The sequence below is a fragment of the Musa acuminata genome, chromosome BXJ2-4 (assembly GCF_036884655.1).
Source record: "Musa acuminata AAA Group cultivar baxijiao chromosome BXJ2-4, Cavendish_Baxijiao_AAA, whole genome shotgun sequence".
Classification (NCBI taxonomy): domain Eukaryota; kingdom Viridiplantae; phylum Streptophyta; class Magnoliopsida; order Zingiberales; family Musaceae; genus Musa; species Musa acuminata.
Genome location: NC_088341.1, coordinates 42,998,426 through 43,016,391, shown reverse-complemented (window position 1 = coordinate 43,016,391; position 17,966 = coordinate 42,998,426). Strand labels below are relative to the sequence as shown.

The 17,966-nt window shown below is 39.9% G+C and overlaps 4 protein-coding genes across 7 annotated transcripts; 3 read left to right on the top strand and 1 right to left on the bottom strand.

The window, feature by feature from the left end:
* Positions 1 to 3,619, top strand: LOC135609239 (myb family transcription factor MOF1-like). Its single transcript, XM_065102344.1, has 6 exons — positions 1 to 1,240; positions 1,343 to 1,419; positions 1,519 to 1,555; positions 2,014 to 2,158; positions 2,293 to 2,533; positions 3,278 to 3,619. Exons 1-6 carry the CDS (start codon positions 1,114 to 1,116, stop codon positions 3,587 to 3,589), a joined length of 939 nt encoding a protein of 312 aa, XP_064958416.1. The 5' UTR covers positions 1 to 1,113; the 3' UTR covers positions 3,590 to 3,619.
* A 3,551-nt stretch (positions 3,620 to 7,170) lies between these two features.
* LOC103983420 (uncharacterized protein At4g15970-like) lies at positions 7,171 to 8,450 on the top strand. The gene is made up of 3 exons (XM_009400634.2): positions 7,171 to 7,374; positions 7,462 to 7,806; positions 8,010 to 8,450. The coding sequence occupies exons 1-3, from the start codon at positions 7,171 to 7,173 to the stop codon at positions 8,448 to 8,450; spliced, it is 990 nt and encodes a 329-aa protein (XP_009398909.2).
* A 1,669-nt stretch (positions 8,451 to 10,119) lies between these two features.
* Positions 10,120 to 12,004, top strand: LOC135611046 (uncharacterized protein At4g15970-like). Of its 2 annotated transcripts, XR_010486415.1 has the most exons (4): positions 10,120 to 10,378; positions 10,456 to 10,800; positions 10,966 to 11,465; positions 11,571 to 12,003. XR_010486415.1 is itself a non-coding variant. In XM_065106305.1 (3 exons), exons 1-3 carry the CDS (start codon positions 10,169 to 10,171, stop codon positions 11,401 to 11,403), a joined length of 993 nt encoding a protein of 330 aa, XP_064962377.1. In that variant the 5' UTR covers positions 10,120 to 10,168; the 3' UTR covers positions 11,404 to 12,004. The 2 variants fall into 2 exon arrangements, 1 of the variants encoding a protein (XP_064962377.1); XM_065106305.1 differs by having other exon boundaries at positions 10,966 to 12,004.
* A 2,123-nt stretch (positions 12,005 to 14,127) lies between these two features.
* LOC103982693 (probable protein phosphatase 2C 47) lies at positions 14,128 to 17,672 on the bottom strand. Of its 3 annotated transcripts, XM_065106304.1 has the most exons (6): positions 17,268 to 17,287; positions 17,090 to 17,182; positions 16,700 to 16,913; positions 16,393 to 16,587; positions 15,611 to 15,816; positions 14,128 to 14,920 (listed from the first exon to the last, which is right to left on the bottom strand). In XM_065106304.1, exons 3-6 carry the CDS (start codon positions 16,886 to 16,888, stop codon positions 14,362 to 14,364), a joined length of 1,149 nt encoding a protein of 382 aa, XP_064962376.1. In that variant the 5' UTR covers positions 16,889 to 16,913; positions 17,090 to 17,182; positions 17,268 to 17,287; the 3' UTR covers positions 14,128 to 14,361. The 3 variants fall into 3 exon arrangements, with proteins under 3 accessions (XP_064962376.1, XP_064962375.1, XP_009397960.2); XM_065106303.1 differs by adding an exon at positions 17,482 to 17,672 and having other exon boundaries at positions 16,700 to 17,371; XM_009399685.3 differs by lacking the exons at positions 17,090 to 17,182; positions 17,268 to 17,287 and adding an exon at positions 17,482 to 17,672.
* Between the last annotated feature and the right edge of the window lie 294 nt (positions 17,673 to 17,966).

The window sequence follows — 17,966 nt, the reverse complement described above, 5'->3', positions numbered from 1 at the left end:
GCTGAAGTTAGTCCAAGTCTTTATTATTATTATGCTAGCTTACTTTTTCTCCTCTGCTTCCCACTGTAAGCCATGAAGACCCACAAGGTGCAGGGACCCTCAACATGTTCCACCATCACTTTATTAGGTCTGCCAAATCCTGCATGCGACAGGAGGAATTCAGAACTAGGCAGAGACTGATAGCCTTTGAAGTTTTCGATGTTATATAACGAGTGCTCCTTTGGAAACTTGTCTCCACAGCCCCTCTCCTGTGTATCTCAGCTCTACTGCAGGAAGTCTCTGTCCTACATCACAGGGTTGGCACTGATGTTGATAGATTTGAGAAGGCCAAATCTCACTGGGAATAAGAATATTAATTGTTTGTATAATGTGGACCGAAGACTGTTCATTCGGTCTCATGCATACTGCACCACATAGTTGACCATGTGACGGGAAAGGAGGAGAAAAACATTGATGAGAGAAGAAAGAAAGATAGGACAATGATGGATAGAATGGTGTAAACATACTACGGTGTGTTTGCTACAGGAAAGAGAGAGAGGGTGAAGTTTCTACCAGTAATACGGTAGCTCACAAAGAGCTAAAAAGGTGGTGGTGACACGCGAATTCTTTCAGCGTAGAGAGTCAAAAGCTGATCTGCCCAACTGTCATAATTTGGAGAAGGTGATGATATGCGAATTCTTTCTCGCTTTTCAGGTAGAGGGATGGAGTGTATGACAGTAAGGCCAGCATGAGGATTTTGTCTTCTCCCATCTCTCTCTCTCTCTCTCTTCGGTCATTAAATCCTGTTAACAAAGAACTGTTCTCGTGATCCGTGGCTTCCCATACTGAGTGTTGTGTTAATCCTCGACGGTCCCATCGATCTGTAGAGGTCCCATGTAGCACAGGCAGCTCAAAGGTGAAGACCTTTACATAAATCATTCCTAGATAAAGAGAAATATTTGTGTTAGAAGGTGCAAGACAAAGAGAGCTCTTTTGATAGGAAGCCCCAGGTTGAGATAGGTGATCAGGACCATCAAGTCACCAAAAACTTCTGTTTGGTTCTTTCCTCTCAGTTTTTCTTGTATGGGACATCACTGTTGATCTCAATAGAAGCCTACAGCAGGGAAGAGAGAGATGGGGAACTGCAGAAGGAATGGAGCCGTGAGACAGTACATTAGATCAAAGGTTCCTCGGTTGAAATGGACGCCTGAGCTCCACCAATGCTTCATTCATGCCATAGAAAGGCTTGGAGGCCAAGACAGTATGTATCTGCTTCTCCCTTATCTATCTACTTCCCGTATCATTGTCGCTTGGTTTCTGAGATGTAGAGTTTGCGCTGTTGTTCGTGTTATCTCGCACGCAGAGGCCACACCTAAGCTTGTGCTCCAGTTGATGAATACTAGAGGACTAACCATATCCCATGTCAAGAGTCATCTCCAGGTTTGTTCGCTTCTGCAGCTTCCTGTACACGATTGATTGTGACTTCATTCTTTTCTGTTTCTTCTTCTTCTTCTTTATTCCACTCACTGGTTTAATCAGATGTATAGAAGCACGAGGAATAACATGGGCAGGCAAGGTATGGAAATAGTTTTCTCCTTGTGATTTTTGTCTTAGTTCATCTCATTTCGTGTATGTGTGACAAGAAACAAGGAACTACTCGTGAGGGCGTCGTAGCAGTTCTGCATGAGTCCATGAAACAAGAAAGGCATGCTTTCCATTCAGCTACGATATTTGTAGCACTCGTTGCTTCCCATCTCTTTGTAATCTGTTTGCAGAGATATTGGAGGAGTAAAAATCATCAAAAAGATGCGAATTAAGCAAAGCGAACCTTTTCTTGCTCAATTTAAGCTTCCCATCCTTTTATGACTATCTGTTATTTTCTGTCACTAAGAACTGCAAGCAACAACTTCACCTTCTTTTGCCTCTTCAGTTCCATAGGTTTCATTGCGTTGACCGTTTCATTTGTTAAGACGAAAGAAAGATATCATCTAAAGGAGGCTATAATTCCTGTTCTTCTCTCCTCGTCATCAGCAGAGTTCCATGGAAGAAAGCATTCATGCCAACGCAATGATGAAGGTGCCGATGAGCAAGATGATCTTGGTTCTACCCAAGCTTGGGACCCAACTAAGGAGGAGTTCCAGTATCAACCGATGTACTCTTCTCTTCCCCTTCTGAAAAGGTTGGTAAGCTACTAGCTTTTTCTCCAGCTAATGCAGTATCAGTCATAGAGCAGCATATAAAGACTTCATCCGAGACTCTTCTCTTTACCTTTTGCTGATCCTTTGCCCATTCTTTTGTTCATTATATTAACAGGGCTAGGTTGGATGCACAACCCAACTCCAAAAGTGGGCAATGTAGTCAGCAAATCTGTGAGACAGTCACCTCCCAGTACTGGATTGGTAATTGCATGCAAACCTTAGCTGTGGATAGGGGAATAAAGGAGGAGGGTATCATCTGGCAAAGGGATGCTCTGCAGACTGAGGACATGGCAGCTGATCACCCTACCAAGCTCAAAGTTCTTGGATACATGGTGGAAGAATCTGACCCTTTTAAGGTAAATGAGAAAAGTGAGAAAGCCTTTTGCACCCTGCTGATCTTCTCACCTGTAAAGCTTCTCTGTCTTCCTTCCTTAAATGTCAGCTTTATTTCTCTTCTAGTTATCTATTGATTGATCAACTGCCACAGGATTTCTTTCACCAAGATGCTGTGGCAAAGATTGCAGGGATCATCATGCATGGCTAGTTTGTTCCTCATGTTTTTGTTGTCTATCTAGTGATTGGGAGCTAAACAATCCTCTTGCATCTACTATGTTAAACATTTACTTTTCTTTTCTTCACTCATCCACATGGTAAAAATAAGACACAAAATTAGGTACAAGTGAATAATTAACTGCATCATATTGGCATATATGAAAAATGAAAGTATTGAATGGTCTTTATACATCTCTTGGTATGAAATTTGATACAAAGTAACGTGATGATTTACAGTGATGAGACATTGTTAACTTTCAAGAAGATCACTATTTCAATGTCTTAACCAGTGCAGATTATATAATGGTAATAGTCTGAGATTAAATCCTAATTAAAATAACAATGGCTACAATGAAAATGAGATGGATTTGCTTCTCATGTGCATACAAAGCATTAAAACAAAAGCTTCTTATTGCATTTTCAGAAGCTTTCTTTCTTTGCATGGCCTAAATCAGATCGTTAAATCCTATGACTTTGTTGTTAATCTTCATTGTTGAGTCAAAAATTAGCTTGTCGGCTACAGTGTAACATCATTCTCATCCTTGCAGACCACTGTACTGAATCGCCAGTGTCTCAGATCTACAGAAGAGTTCATGTTTACAGAGGTGTACGAGAATGGGCATCTGTCATACAAATCCCCATCGTTGAGCAACGAGTTTGTGGAGAGCAAGGAAACCAATGGTTGTTCTCTGTCACTGTCCTTGTCATTGCATCCATCTCAAAGGAACAACTCATCATCAAGTGAAGGAAGCTGTGCATTCTCTTCTTCCTCAGGGAGAAACTTCAATGATCACTCACATTATTCTGTCAGTCATAACAGAGCTAATCTGGAGCTCTCCATGTCGATCTGCGACTCTTGAATTGCATCACTTACATATCTTGTTCTTCAATTTCTATTTTTTGCGAATCCTCTTCTTACATTGTTTCTTTTTTTATGGCTAGATTTACTGAGTTAAAATTGATAGGTTGCTGCAAGTTCTGATTTAGAGCGACTAAAGACTTATTTTGAAAGCCTTCGGTGACCAATTTCGAACTGATTCTGATGTATCTCTTCCATGTTAGAACTCCCCAAGAAAAATCAGATGTGAGATGATCCACAGGGATAAGAGCCAAGTATTTACAAAAACTAGTCAAATAAAAAGATTACTTCTTGCAAGTGATTGTATGAAATGTATTTTAAATGCTTCTGTAAAAAGATGAAAAACCAGTGAACTTTGTCTTGATGCATTCCATCAACAGAGTTTAGTGGGTAAAACATTTGTTCTCTTCATCGAACTTGATGCAGGAGCCAACCATTATCCATACTGCAGGACCTGGTACCAGGGGAAAGATGAACAGATCCCAAGGTAGTGTGAGAAAGATGAAAGACCACTTGGAAGACCTGAAAGGGAATACTCTGTTTACAGCCAAGTCTTATCCTCGATCGTTCAAGTTTTCTGAGCAGTTGTTGGAAGTCACCAGGATTCATGAACATGTTACAGGTCAAAACTCTCATGGTAAGCACAAACAGTGGCCTTTTGATTGGAATATAGGAAGATGTCAGGTGTCGTATCACTGCTACTCGTGCCTTGTTCGTTCTCATCTGTCGAAGGGCAGACCTGCCAACTGAAAAGTCGCAAGAATAGAATACGAGAAAGGTCTTTGGTCCATTTCCTACTGAAGCCAGGCGACAACAAAGTACCCTTTTTTATTTGTAGCTTTTGCAGCAGAGAATTGCAGAAGAAGACACCCGAGTCATAAACGATCCATGTGGATCCCCTCAGACAGAGTCTACTGTTCTGCGAGCCACAGATACCTGAATCTCATCAATGCATATGCAATTAAAGTAGCAGTTTTCATATATAAATTCAAAGCTTCTTGATTCATCTATGCTTGCGCATATGTGCTAACTCATGTTCAAAGCTTCTTATGTCTATGTATAAGAAGCAGTAATGCAATTCACGATTGAAGAACATATCAAGCTTTCGACGCACTCAAACTGTTTCCTCCACTCATGATGAGTTAGCATAAAGTAAACAAATATATATTCAAAACATTCAAGACAAACAAAAGATCTATTTTATTTTAAGAGAAAAAACATATTCAAAATATCCAACATAATTAAAGCGTCTCTCTTGCATGTGAGACATCTGCTTGAGAAAAAAAAAATGGAAATATTCAATGCAATCAAAGTGTTCTTCATGCATAATACATCCGTCATCCACGATAAACACAAAATACTGAAAGTGTCCAATGATTAAAATGTCTTAATGTGTTAACTCAAAACAAAAAAAGCATACGAAATATGATTGAGGCATCCCTTATATGCAATACTTCTGTCTAATACAAAAAAAAATAATAATAATAATAATCTAAAGTTCTCTACACAACTAAAGTATAACCCTTTAGATGTAATCGTCTATGAATAAATAAATGTGTCTTCTCTATATATGATGCATCTATCGAGACAAAAGAGTATATGAAGTATTTGTTATGATCAAAGTATTTTTCTTGTGCGTGAACATCGATCAAAGATTAAAATAAGTCTAATGTGACCAAACCATCTCTCTTGTGTAATGATGTCATCGTCTTAGACAAAAATACATTTGGCAGGTGTTATTTTCGGAAAGCTTCGTGCTCAAATAAATCATCATGGAGTTCTTTAAAGATATTAGGCTTTCTCTTACTCGAATAGCTACTGAAATGTCTTTATATTTGTTAAGAGAATTAAACTTAATTAATAGAGAGGATTGAAATATCTCTCGTGATCACATCTATAATAACAATTATAATCTCTAGAATTTAATAATAATAGAAAGGTTACACCATGATAAAGATCATCATATAATAAAAAAAAATTATGAATGTGGCTTTAATAATTGAGTCTTATAACTCATCTACGATCCTATAAATAGATATGGTTTATCATGACAATTATCATGATAAGGTAGAGAAGAGAGAAAAACATGAGAAACGATAATATAGAGATTTATCCCTTTGTTTCAAGATCCCTAATTCTTCCTCTCTAATTATCCATCTCTTCTTTTTCTTTTCCCTATCAATATTTAAGACCAACTCCCCTCGGTATAAATAGTTGGGCTAATGCAAGATAGTTTGCAGATACACAGATATGGATGTAGAGTTATGAAAGATTAAAATGAGTCCCTAATTTAGATGAGTGATGCGTGAACAGTGTCGATTAGCATAGAGTTTTTGAAGCTTCATCCGAGTCGCAGGAAGAAGAGACGTGGAGAACCACGAACATACTTCTCGTTCATTATAAGAGTATGATGATGATGATGATGAGTATATCCACGTTAATTTTAACTTAATTATTTTGATTAGTAATTTATGCCAAATGATCTTGATATACTAGTTATCTTATTAAGTCAGGTCATGATAATTGATGTTAGAGACATAACGAGGGGTTCGAATAGAAAATGGATATTCATGAACAGATCAAATGATATGGAGCCATTACTAAGCCTACCTCACATGTATCATGCTTTGATTTGGGTTATATTAGACCAGTTTATAATACTTTAATTAGTCCCATATATAAGAGTTTAATGGACGTATTATTGTACATCAATTTAGATATTTTATTTGAGTTAAACTATATTGATATACTAATTATCCTATCAAATCAGATGATAATATTAATCATAAATAATCTATTTTACTCGTATGCTTCTTAAGAAATATTACAATGTTGTCGTAAAATCTAAGCAGGTTATAACCATGAACCAACACTAGGATAATTATGTTGTGTTAGGCTCAAATAAGATTGGCATGGATTTATTGGAGCAAGAAAACAATGATCTAAAACCAAGATAAATCATTTCTAGAAATATTTATGTTAATTTCTAATTAATTGTATTTCTTAAATATGTATAGTAATAACAAATGTGAACCCAGGATTTGAATTATTTCGTTAAATATTTTTATTTTAATCATTTCATTGCATAATCATCATTTCTAATACCTTCCATCATTATTTGTATAATATAATAATAATAATAATTTAAAAATAAACATAATCAATATGATCTCTAAAAGTAATCACATTAATTCACCATGAATCATATTTCGGAAACATGGATGACAAAGATATATTCGAATCAAAGATTTGAATAGTTTCCTTACATATTTTTATTTAAATGTTTCCTAACTTCATTCTTAATATATTCCATTATTGTGGAGAAGGAAAATTAATTAACTTGATTGGTAAGAGTGATTATATAAATTTACAAGAATTATATTTTGTAAATAAAATTGACAAGAATATATTTGAATCAAATATTTGAATTATTTTTTAAAATACTTTCATATGAATCAATTCCTTTAATAATTGGATTCACCCTCCATCATTACAAAGTGTATATATATATATATATATATACACACACGCTTCCGCTTCACGCCGCTTGGGCGTCGCAATTACTCGGTCGTAACATCACCCATGGCCTTATCCGACTCGGCCACCAACAGCCGGGAGATGAGATCTCGCGCTGTCAGGAGGCTCGCCATGATCCTTGTCCTCGTCGCCGTCGTCGTCCCCGGCGCTCTGCTCTATGGCATTCTCATACCATCCTACCTCCGTGGGCGTGATAGCTCACCCATATTGGACGTGGCCGTCGAGACAGTCGAACCCGCAGACCAATTGGCAAGCTCCGTCGTCGCCCCTTGCTTCACCTCTGCCAGTTGTGCATGCTACTGTTTTTAGTGTGCTCATGTTATGATACTGCAACAGGAGATGATTCTGAGGGCAGCAGACATGGGGAACAAGACGGTGATAATGACCACCTTGAATGATGCATGGACCGAACCTGGATCGGTTTTGGATCTCTTCCTCGAGAGCTTCCGGATCGGCAACGGGACAAGCCAGCTTCTGAACCACTTGGTGTTCATCACCATGGGCCAGAAGGCGCACGAGCGTTGCACGTCTATGCGTGGCCATTGCTTCGATCTCAACACCAAGGGCGCCAACTTGTCCGAGCAGAAGGACTACAATACTCCCGGTTACTTGGATATAACGTGGCAAAGGTTGGATTTCCAACGACAAGTTCTCGAGAAAGGGTACGACTTCATATTCACGGTACGTTCTCCAACTGCACTCCTTCCATTTTTTGAAGGACGCAGAAGGGCAACAAATGTGACGTTACTTCCATATGAATCATGTTATATAAGTTTTATGTATAATCTTCATTTGTGGATCCATCGAGCTGTAACTTTCTTCAACCATAAGTGTTATATGTCACGATGGAACTCAATGAACTACATGCCATGGTCTTGTTTCAGGATACAGACATCTTGTGGCTTCGGAATCCTCTTCCACACTTCTACCCGCAAGGAGACTTCCAGGTATCCTGTGACAGGTTCTTCGGCAACGCCACTGATCTGGAGAACTGGCCTAGCAATGGATTCAACTACGTGAGGTCTAACAATAGGACCATCTCATTCTTCAAGTACTGGTACTCAGCAAGAAAAAAATATCCCCAGGATCATGATCAGGCTGTGTTCAACTACATCAAGCATGACGCGTACCTCAGGGAATTAGGGTTGACGATTAGGTTCTTGGACAGTAAGTACTTTCATGGGCTCTGTGAGATACGAAGCAGAGACTGGGATGCCGTTTGCACGATGCATGCAAACTGCCGTATTGGCTTAAGCAGTAAGCTCAGTGAATTGAGAGGCATGCTTGAAGAGTGGAAGAAGTACATCTCTGGCAATCACTCTTAGATTCTTCCTCAAGCGGCTTTGTGACCTCAGGTTGAAGCAGTTTTAGATGAAGATGTCGAGAATGCTCTGATGTCAATTTTGTCGATATACACTCACAAACGATAAACATCATTTTGTTTTATTGACATGCAACCTCAAAACTCAACCATTTTGAACGGAAAGTTGGGATAGAAAAGCATATTTATGAAGAGTTCGACAGTATGGGCATTTGATAATCACAGAATTTTTCTCTATTTACAGTCATCCAAAAATTCTTGTTTCCTGAGACAAAAAAATGAATATTTTCTTTTCTTTCGTTTCCTGATTTCATTTCAATCCCGGTTAATTCAGAAAAAAAGACAGCTGGAATAAGAAGAAAAATTAGCTCAAGACATTGGAGATCTTTAGGTGATTCCTCTGAAAGATTTTGTTGTTCAAGACTCCTCTGTTTTACCTGACGACCAAATTTAGCTGTAATTAAGTTTTGTTGAATAAATCATCATGACAAGCTATATTCAGTGAATTACAATGCAAATACTTGGAAAGTTAAAGAATAAATAATTTCTAAAAAATCAACTTCCATTAGGTCCAAGATGCTTCTGTGGTGGGACTTGTTGGATCTCTAACCTTCTTTCACTGTGTTGTGGGGAGCATTTCAAAGATAGCATAGAAGATGCTGGCGCAATGTTGCTGTGAGGAGGGAGCATAAGCAACCTGAGATTTACCTCAGCCTCATGGAAGCTGTAAACTTCACTCTTGATTCCTGCTCGTAGCTTCCTCAACTCATCGATCCGTTGTTGATGCGACGTCTTTAGATGCTTCAGACGATCAGAAAAGCCTGCCACAAGTTAGTTCGATAATGGAAGATTAGGCTAAACGAAAAAGATGGAATTTTCACATGCTTGGGTTGGGTGTTCATTGAAAGAAATATAAATTCCTTCTGTCAGATGACGAAGGGATTTGTTTACTTCTTTCCAAGTAGCACGGCGTTGTTGCAGTCGATGTCATCAAAATCTGTCACATATCACATATTGTTTCAGAACTCCGAGCACAATCCTCTCTACAAGAAGATCATTATTTTTTGTTGTACATACGCATCCAGGAAGAAATCGTGTTCCTTTTGAACGAGTTCTTGAGGGTGAAGCATTAACAATGCTTCCTGTTGTCCACTTCTTGGCCTCAAAAGTAAAAGCCACCGACTCCTTTGCGGCATGGAGATGTGCTCCTCCTCAACAAGTCCTAATCTACCGGCGAGTGGCTGGTTTCTTCGACCGCACGGCAGTGCCAGAATTGTGTTCAACACTTATTTGGCTCGGGGGGAGAGAAACTTCGGCGCATGATGTCTTTTAATGTGCGATTTTGATGCTTCCAACTTGTGAGTCACACTGCCTCATGTGCTCTTCTCTCGGGATTAGAGGTGCAGGTTCGAAGACGGACACGAGGCCTATAAATAATGAGAAGAAGCATCTCAAAACCAATAAATAGTCAACCTAATCAAAAATAAATAAATAGTCAACATATCTCATGAATGAATGGTGTATATATATATACCGGTGGTGACGGTCGCGTGCAGTAGCAAATCACGTTGCGAGCACACATTTCGATGACAGATCGCGGAATCATACGGATTCGCAAGTAACCGTGTCTCCTCCCGCCCTTTAACTGCGCGCTTCCGCTTCACCCACGCTCGCACACCAACAAGCTTCCCTGGTGGAAGAGGGGGCGATTGCTTGGTCAGGATGTCGTCCATGGCCTTCTCCGACTTCGCCACCGCCGGCCTGGAATTGAGATTTCTCGCTCGCAGGGGGCTCGACCCGATCGTTGTCTTCGTCACCGCTGCCGTCTCCTGCGCTCTCCTCTACTACACTCTCATGACGTCTTCCCTCCGTTGGCCTCTCAGCTCTCCCATGGGCGTGGCCGTCGATGCCGCCGAACCCGCAGACCAATTGGCGAGCTCCGTCCCCTGCTCCACCTCTGTCGGTTTTGCCACCCTTTTAATTGTGCTCATGTTATGATACTGTACCAGGAGATGATTCTGAGGGCAGCAGACATGGGGAACAAGACGGTGATACTGACCACCTTGAATGATGCATGGGCCGAACCTGGATCGATTTTGGATCTGTTCCTCGAGAGCTTCCGCATCGGCAACGGGACAAGCCAGCTTCTGAACCACATGGTGTTCATCACCATGGACCAGAAGGCGCACGAGCGTTGCCTGTCGATGCGTGGCCATTGCTTCGATCTCAACACCAAGGGCGCCAACTTGTCCGAGCAGAAGGACTACAATACTCCCGACTACTTGAATATGATGTGGCAAAGGTTGGATTTCCAACGCCAAGTTCTCGAGAAAGGATACAACTTCATAGCCACGGTATGTTCTCGAACTGGACTCATTTGACTTGCATGAATCATGTTAAGTTCGTGACACCACTGTCATCTTTAATTGTGATTACTCGAGATGAAACTTTTTTTCCCAGGAAAAATGCTATATGTCGATATGTAACTCGACGAACTATATGCCACGGTCTGATTTCAGGACACAGACATATTGTGGTTTCGGAATCCTTTACCACGCTTCTACGCGGAGGGGGACTTCCAGGTATCCTGTGACAGGTTCTTCGGCAACGCCACTGATCTGGAGAACTGGCCTAGCAATGGATTTAACTACGTGAAGTCCAACAATAGAACCATACCATTCTTCAAGTACTGGTACTCAGCAAGGACAAAACATCCTAACGATCATGATCAGGCTGTGTTCAACTACATCAAGCACGACGCGTTCCTCAGGGAATTAGGGTTGACGATTAGGTTCTTGGACACCAAGTACATTAATGGGCTCTGTGAGATACGAAGCAGAGATTGGAATGCCATTTGTACGATGCATGCAAACTGTCGTGTTGGTTTAAGCAGTAAGCTAAGTGAAATGAGAGGTATGCTTGATCAGTGGAGGAAATATATGTCCAACAAACACTGAAGGAGGACAAATTTGCGTGTTGTCTCACGTATTATTGGGATCGTTGGTAGTATGGAAGTGAGGTATCATGTCTAACGTTTGACAATATTGTCTCGCAGATTCTTTAGCTGCGTGTATTACGCACTGGAAAATATTGTCTCACATATGATTTAAATCATGAAACGCAGGATAAGGCAGCACAATAAATGCAAGATTGTCTTGTAAGATGCATCATGCATGAAACAATCCCGGTGGTGGTGGTGGTGGTCATCGTACTGTTTGTTTGTGTCAGAAATGGTCAGGTGGCAAAGTTGACATGACTCGACCCAATAACGCCTGAAAACTAGATGCCCCCTCCTGAATGGTCAAGCCAATAGTTCCTTCCTATCTGCGGACTCATCTTAAGCATAGGATCTTAAACTGTTGTGACGTGCCCAACAATACTACTTTCCTGTTCATAGATGAATGTATGTTTGGAGAAGTCCTTCTTTTATAAATTTCGAATTAAGACATCGATAGAGAATATTTTTTTTAATATCATGTTGGTTGGGCATGCTTGTATAGTGCCCCATCATCATCTAACCTTGACTAGATGATGTGAATCTAGATGATGTCACATCATTGCCTAGCTAAGTGGAGTGTCATGGCCAATTGGGCACTATGTGTCAAACCTTCACTAGTTGTTTACTATTTGATTAAATATCGTGTGTGAGTTATAAAGGGATAATATTTTGCCCATATGACTTCAACAATTCGTGCAACGAGCATTAGAGATAAGCGATGCATAAGGCTGTCAGGGTGTGCTAACTTAGATGGTCTATACAAAAAATATCAAAAAGATAAGATAATACACGAGGGTATTAGAGCGAATTGATTAAAATATCGATAAAAGAGTTATTGATGCATGAGATGCATAGTTGCATTAACGCATGAGAGTCATATGAGATATTAGATGTATATAATGCATGAGGACATAATAAGTTTTCTAATTTAAACTATCTATGTACAAAATATCAAATGCATGAAACATGTGAGGGTCTCAAGCCATGCAGACTTGAACCATTCACATAGGAGGTATCAAAAGCATAAGACATTCAAAAATATTAGGGCAATGTCAACTTGAACCCCTAACATTGGGGCATGAGATGTGTGCGGATGTTGAGGCAAGTCAATTTGAACGATCTACATAAGGGATATTAAACACGGGGGACATACAAGGGTGTTAGGGGTTCCAATTTAAATCACCTACATTAGGTGTGTTAAACATAAAGCTTACGAGGGTGTCGGGGCAATAATGACTTAAATCCTTAATACTTGGGGTATCTAATGTATCTAATGTAGAGAATCAGGCTATACTAGTCTACATCACTCATATTGGTTATCATAGGACAATGATAGGTGTTGAATTGAATCACCCACGTAAGACATGTTGGACATATAAGACGCATAACTATATAAGAGCATATCGACTTAAATTGTATGCCTATATAAAGTGTTAGATATATGAGATATGCAAGGTCATCTATGTTGCTGACTTAAAATATATGTATAATAGAATGTGAGACATATTAATTCTTATGAAGGTACGAATGTCAAATTAAAATGCATATATAGGATATTTTGGATGGAGTTTTAGATACATGAAATGCATGAGAACATTAAGACATGTCATCTTAATCCGTCAAACTAAAGACTATGGAATGCATTAAACATGTAAAGAGTGTTAGAACATACTTCAATCACCCATGTAGGAAGTGTAAAAAATAATGACATGTGTGAAAATTGAGACACGTCATCTAGCTAGATAATGGATGCAAGAGATACTTAAGAAATTCAGAAAATATCAACTTAAAGTATTTAAGGATTTTGAAAAATGTCAACTTAAAGTGCACACTTAGAGGTGAAGTGCATGAGATATGCAATTTCAAAACATACCGATTTGATGTACATGTACGAGGGATAATAGAATGCATAAGATATGCAACACTTGGATCACAAGTCTATGTAGTGTCTAATCACACGATGTAATAAGGCATGTGACATCAAGAGACATAAGATGAATGATCACTATATCACTAATTGAATTGATATTTAATTAAATAAAATAAAATATATAAATAATTTAAAATAAAATTTGAAATACCCATAAACAATGAGAGAATGATGCATAAAAAAATACAAGGGAGAAAGAGCGGCCGACTAAGTAAGAAAACTGATCGAATAAGAAAATGACAATCATTTTTGTTTTTTAACAATCAGAGAGAGAAGGGGAGTGGGAAGATAGAGGCGGGGAGGAGGAGACGGAAGAGTTAGGCGGCGGAGAGAGAGAGAGAGAGGAAGGGAGGAGGTGGACAAGGGAGAGAGAGAAGGAGGAGAGAGAAAGGGGAGGGTAGTAGGAGGCGATGAGGGAGAGGGAGGGAGAGGAGGCGGAGAGAAAGAGAGTGGGGGGGAGGTGGGGGGACGATGCAAAGAGGGAGGAGAGAACGGTGAAGGGATGAAGTCGGAGGGCACAGAAGGCGAGGGAAGGCGGAGAAGGAGGATGAGGGGGGAGCCCGTCCGTCTCCTCCTCCCCTGGCTCCATCTCCTCCCTCGCATCCCCCGCCGCCCCCCAAGCACGGAGACGGTCTGGTATTTGGTAACTCAAAGGTATCAAAATCTAAAGAAATGATACCAAATAAGCAAAAAGCAAAAACACTGGAGTCTCTTAGTCATTATTTTTAATTCTTATAGAACACAAGAAGTAAGTAATCAATGTTTGCAAAAAGCTAAAATTAACTGCAACACGTAGCACATTCTCAAAAACAATTTATCTAAATTACAGACTCATCAAATGTTATTCATCGCAATGAATAACTACAAAATTCACCTACAGCCTCACTGAAAATTTACCTTCATTTGCCGATGAAGGCCAAGAATGTCAAAGAGACTCCATTCTCTACAGGCTACAGAATAGGAGAATGGATAACTAGGAGTCCGATATCATATATTATTGTCCAGAGCTCCCTTTAGGACATGTAGGCCTTCTAAAGATATACTCCTCCGGACTCGAGTTCTAGGGATCTCGATGCGAGGGGGTGGATCTGGGGAAAAGCAGATGACCATGACAGTTAAATTGTCACAAGTGTTTCGCTTCAGTGCTTCTCGCACAAGCTCTCTCGAGCATTTCTCTGGATCATTGTGAAGCATGAGTTCCTTCCTAGTCATTGTCACCGCACACTGACTGCTCATGACATCCCAAATTCCATCACAGCCCATTATTAAGAACTCATCCTCTTCTGTTAGAATTGTCTCCTGCAACTCTGGTTCAGCGCTAAGTGGGCAGGCAGATCCTTTGGAGCCTTTCATGTGCCAGTCACCAAGAGCCCTAGCGACAGACAGCTGACCATTAAGATATCCATCGTAAACACTACCGCCTAACCTCTCAATTCTACGCCGTTCAGCATTGCAGTTAGGCTTATGGTCTTTGGAAAGTTCAATTGCTCGGCCACGCTTCCCTAATACGGCTCGGCAATCACCTGCATTAGCAATGAGCAGCGACCTACAGAGGGAAGAAATTGGGAGTCAATAGTTAGGCATCTCATCAAAGAAGAACAACTATTTAAGTAAATATTAACCAGCACAGGCATCCCTTGAAAGAGAGAAGATATAAGAAACCAGTTAAGCTTGTGTTGTTTTTGGATATAGATTTATACTAAATGCCCCATCAAATTATTCAATCAAAATAAAATGTCTTTAATTAAAACTCTATTACCCGACACTTGTTCGGCTTCACGTTACTTTATTCTACAACACAAAACATTCTGTAGATCTAATTATCCAGTGATATGGATGGTAAAGAGTGCCAATCTCAAGGAACTTAAAAAGAAAATCAAACAAAAAAATTGCATTGAAACCTTAAATATGTTATGTATCACTACCTTTTCTCTATGAAATCAAAATACTGAACAATCAGATAATCTTTCCAGCAACCTGACAACTTTATTAATGATGAAGCTTAAATGTGAATTACAGATACTAAACACTAGTGGAATACAATGTGCTGCCACACAAGATACCAAGGATAATGCATCCAAGGCCTTGAACTGCTTGCATAATTCATTTCTAATTTATCGAACAGGCAAATGTTCGTGAATCTTTCTTTCTGCAGTCAAATTGCAACTCTCAATATGTTTCAACTTTCTTACATGATACAGGATGATTGCCGTTAGAAAGTGACATCAGATGTTACCTGTCTAAAATAAGGGCTGTAAGTGCCGTAGTTCCAGAAGAACGATCAAGTGAACGGGAATCGGCAAGCGCATGATCAACCTTCATAAATGCATTCTTTATGGCCTTCTCCACACTAGCAGGGAAATAAACGTCCTCAATTATGTATTTAAGGATATTATTTCGAACAAAACATGCTGCATCTATACCACCATGTCCATCAAACACCTGCATATTCAGACTGCATTTTCTCAGTAAATGCTCATCAGATTCCTAGGTGCGACAGTCCAAATGATCGATGCCATTTATCATAGTAACAAAAGAGAATGAGTTACAAGACCTATATCAACCATGAAATGCTGAGCACATCATCTAAAAGAGTAAGAGATCAACCAAATAGTAACCACAAAATAGAAATGGAAACGAGTTCTGTAGACATCAATTTCACATTTTCACCCAAACAAATCTGACTAACCAGCTCGTAAACTGAATCCAAATCCAAATGCCACTTATACACCTACTTTCCTATCAGAACTTTTCTCAAACCCAATTAAAGGGTACTTGCCAACTATGTAGGTACCAGAAATCGCATTTGAACGCTCAAAGATACCTACTTTTCTATCCGAACTTGTCAAAGACCTGATAAAGGGTGTTAAATCTTGTTTAAGCAGGTTCAATAGACTTTGGTACCCCCAAAAAAAAAGACCCTCTGCCATCCCTATAACAGAACACATAATGATCAAATAGTAATCATGTAATACTCTACAATATGCACAGAATTGAACCCACGTAAGTGGCACTCACTCCATAGAAAGCACCAGGTGATGGAAAATTGGTAGAAGTTCTAAGATATTCGACGAGATTATCAATGCAAATGTGCTCATCCTCCATGTGTGGTTTCGGCCCAATCTCTGAGCAGCAACCCGACCGAAACACAGGCCAGAACCCAGTCTGTCCTTGCTGCGGAGAAATCAAGGCAAGAGTCCCCAAATTGAAGCCCTAGAATAAGTAGGAAATTTGGTCATGATAATTAGAAACATGGTGATGCAAATACCAGATACAGAGAGACAAAAATCTCATATAAAAGAACACTAGTTCAGCCAGAACAAACCAGGCGAGCACTGCTCACAGAATGCCGAATGATCGAGAGGTGTCGAGGTGGTTTCCTGGCTTTTGCCCCCGTCATGCTCTCTGAAGGCTTAGGACCTTCTGCGCCACCATTGTTTAAAGACCCTATCTCTTTGCTTGTGTAGTTGCTGTCCATAATCAATGGGGGTGAGGATTCGGTGCCGGGTGACATGATCCCTTCGGAACCATTAATGCAACTGTCCAGAAATAGAAGAAACGATCCATAGCAACCTTTAAGCAGTAGTGCCTATCTAGTACATGTCGTCAATGTAATATATTCAATATTTGGAATATTCTCACTCTAGACATTAAATACAATTGCACGATTTGATGGTTTTTGCCTCTGAAGGGATCCAATTCGAAGAAGGGTTACCTAAAGTCAACTAGACCTCAGGAAAAACTGCTCTTTTTAAGACATCAGTTCCAACTCCAAATGACAACGACGGAAGAATAGAAGCGAATAGCTCTGAAGCAATTAAGACTCATCAACAGAGCCAAACACAATCAAAATCAGCAAAAGTATAAAAATAAGATTCCCCGGCGATAGAAACCTAATCGAAAAATATGCAACCAATACGGTTCCTTTCGGAGAATTCTCATAATGAAATCAACGATCGGATCTTTAGCCCCAAATTCATCGACATTAAAATAAAACCTGAAAAAAATTCACCAAATTCCCAGCTTTATCAATGCCAACACGAAGATAAACGGATCTAAGCAGGGAAACCAAATGCAGAAATCGCATAAATTTTCTTCAAAACTGACCCTCGACCATTCTAAAAGACAGGTGCTTCTGTGACGTCCGAATAATTCACCGATCAGAGGTCGTCGCCTTCTCCTTTTTCTTCTTGAATTCAACGAATCTTTATTTTAGGAGAAAATGGAAACAATAAATGCGGCAAAAGGGGCCAAGAGAAACAGAGAAAAGGAAATAGCTTAGAAGTGAGAAGAGGGAGGAAGGCAAACGCGAAGGGGAATCGGGCATCTTTTATATCGTAAAGCCGCGGACCGGCGATCGGAGGTCACCCGGTTGCGGCCCTACCTTAATAAAGAAAGGAGAAAGGATCGGGAAGAGCCACGTGTCGAAGAACAGTACCGTTGACTATAGATGAGAGCTTTCGGGCGCGACACGGATCCGGTGCGGCTGGAGATTCGTTCGTAATCGTCAGATTACATCAGCATTGGGGCTTTTGAACGGTTAGGATTGTTCCAGTCTCGATGATGATCCTGCCACGTGTACCGTATGATTG

Excerpts from the sequence above, each read along its gene's own strand:
- LOC135609239 (XM_065102344.1), top strand. The coding sequence starts at position 1,114 with ATGGGGAACTGCAGAAGGAATGGAGCCGTGAGACAGTACATTAGATCA. Across the intron at positions 1,241-1,342 it reads AAGGCTTGGAGGCCAAGACA|AGGCCACACCTAAGCTTGTG; the intron begins GTATGTATCTGC and ends TCTCGCACGCAG. Across the intron at positions 2,159-2,292 it reads TCTCTTCCCCTTCTGAAAAG|GGCTAGGTTGGATGCACAAC; the intron begins GTTGGTAAGCTA and ends TTATATTAACAG.
- LOC103983420 (XM_009400634.2), top strand. The coding sequence starts at position 7,171 with ATGGCCTTATCCGACTCGGCCACCAACAGCCGGGAGATGAGATCTCGC. Across the intron at positions 7,375-7,461 it reads TCGAACCCGCAGACCAATTG|GAGATGATTCTGAGGGCAGC; the intron begins GCAAGCTCCGTC and ends ATACTGCAACAG. Across the intron at positions 7,807-8,009 it reads GGTACGACTTCATATTCACG|GATACAGACATCTTGTGGCT; the intron begins GTACGTTCTCCA and ends GTCTTGTTTCAG.
- LOC135611046 (XM_065106305.1), top strand. The coding sequence starts at position 10,169 with ATGTCGTCCATGGCCTTCTCCGACTTCGCCACCGCCGGCCTGGAATTG. Across the intron at positions 10,379-10,455 it reads CCGAACCCGCAGACCAATTG|GAGATGATTCTGAGGGCAGC; the intron begins GCGAGCTCCGTC and ends ATACTGTACCAG. Across the intron at positions 10,801-10,965 it reads GATACAACTTCATAGCCACG|GACACAGACATATTGTGGTT; the intron begins GTATGTTCTCGA and ends GTCTGATTTCAG.
- LOC103982693 (XM_065106303.1), bottom strand. The coding sequence starts at position 16,888 with ATGTCACCCGGCACCGAATCCTCACCCCCATTGATTATGGACAGCAAC. Across the intron at positions 16,588-16,699 it reads CTGTGAGCAGTGCTCGCCTG|GGCTTCAATTTGGGGACTCT; the intron begins GTTTGTTCTGGC and ends TACTTATTCTAG. Across the intron at positions 14,921-15,610 it reads ACAGCCCTTATTTTAGACAG|GTCGCTGCTCATTGCTAATG; the intron begins GTAACATCTGAT and ends TTCCCTCTGTAG.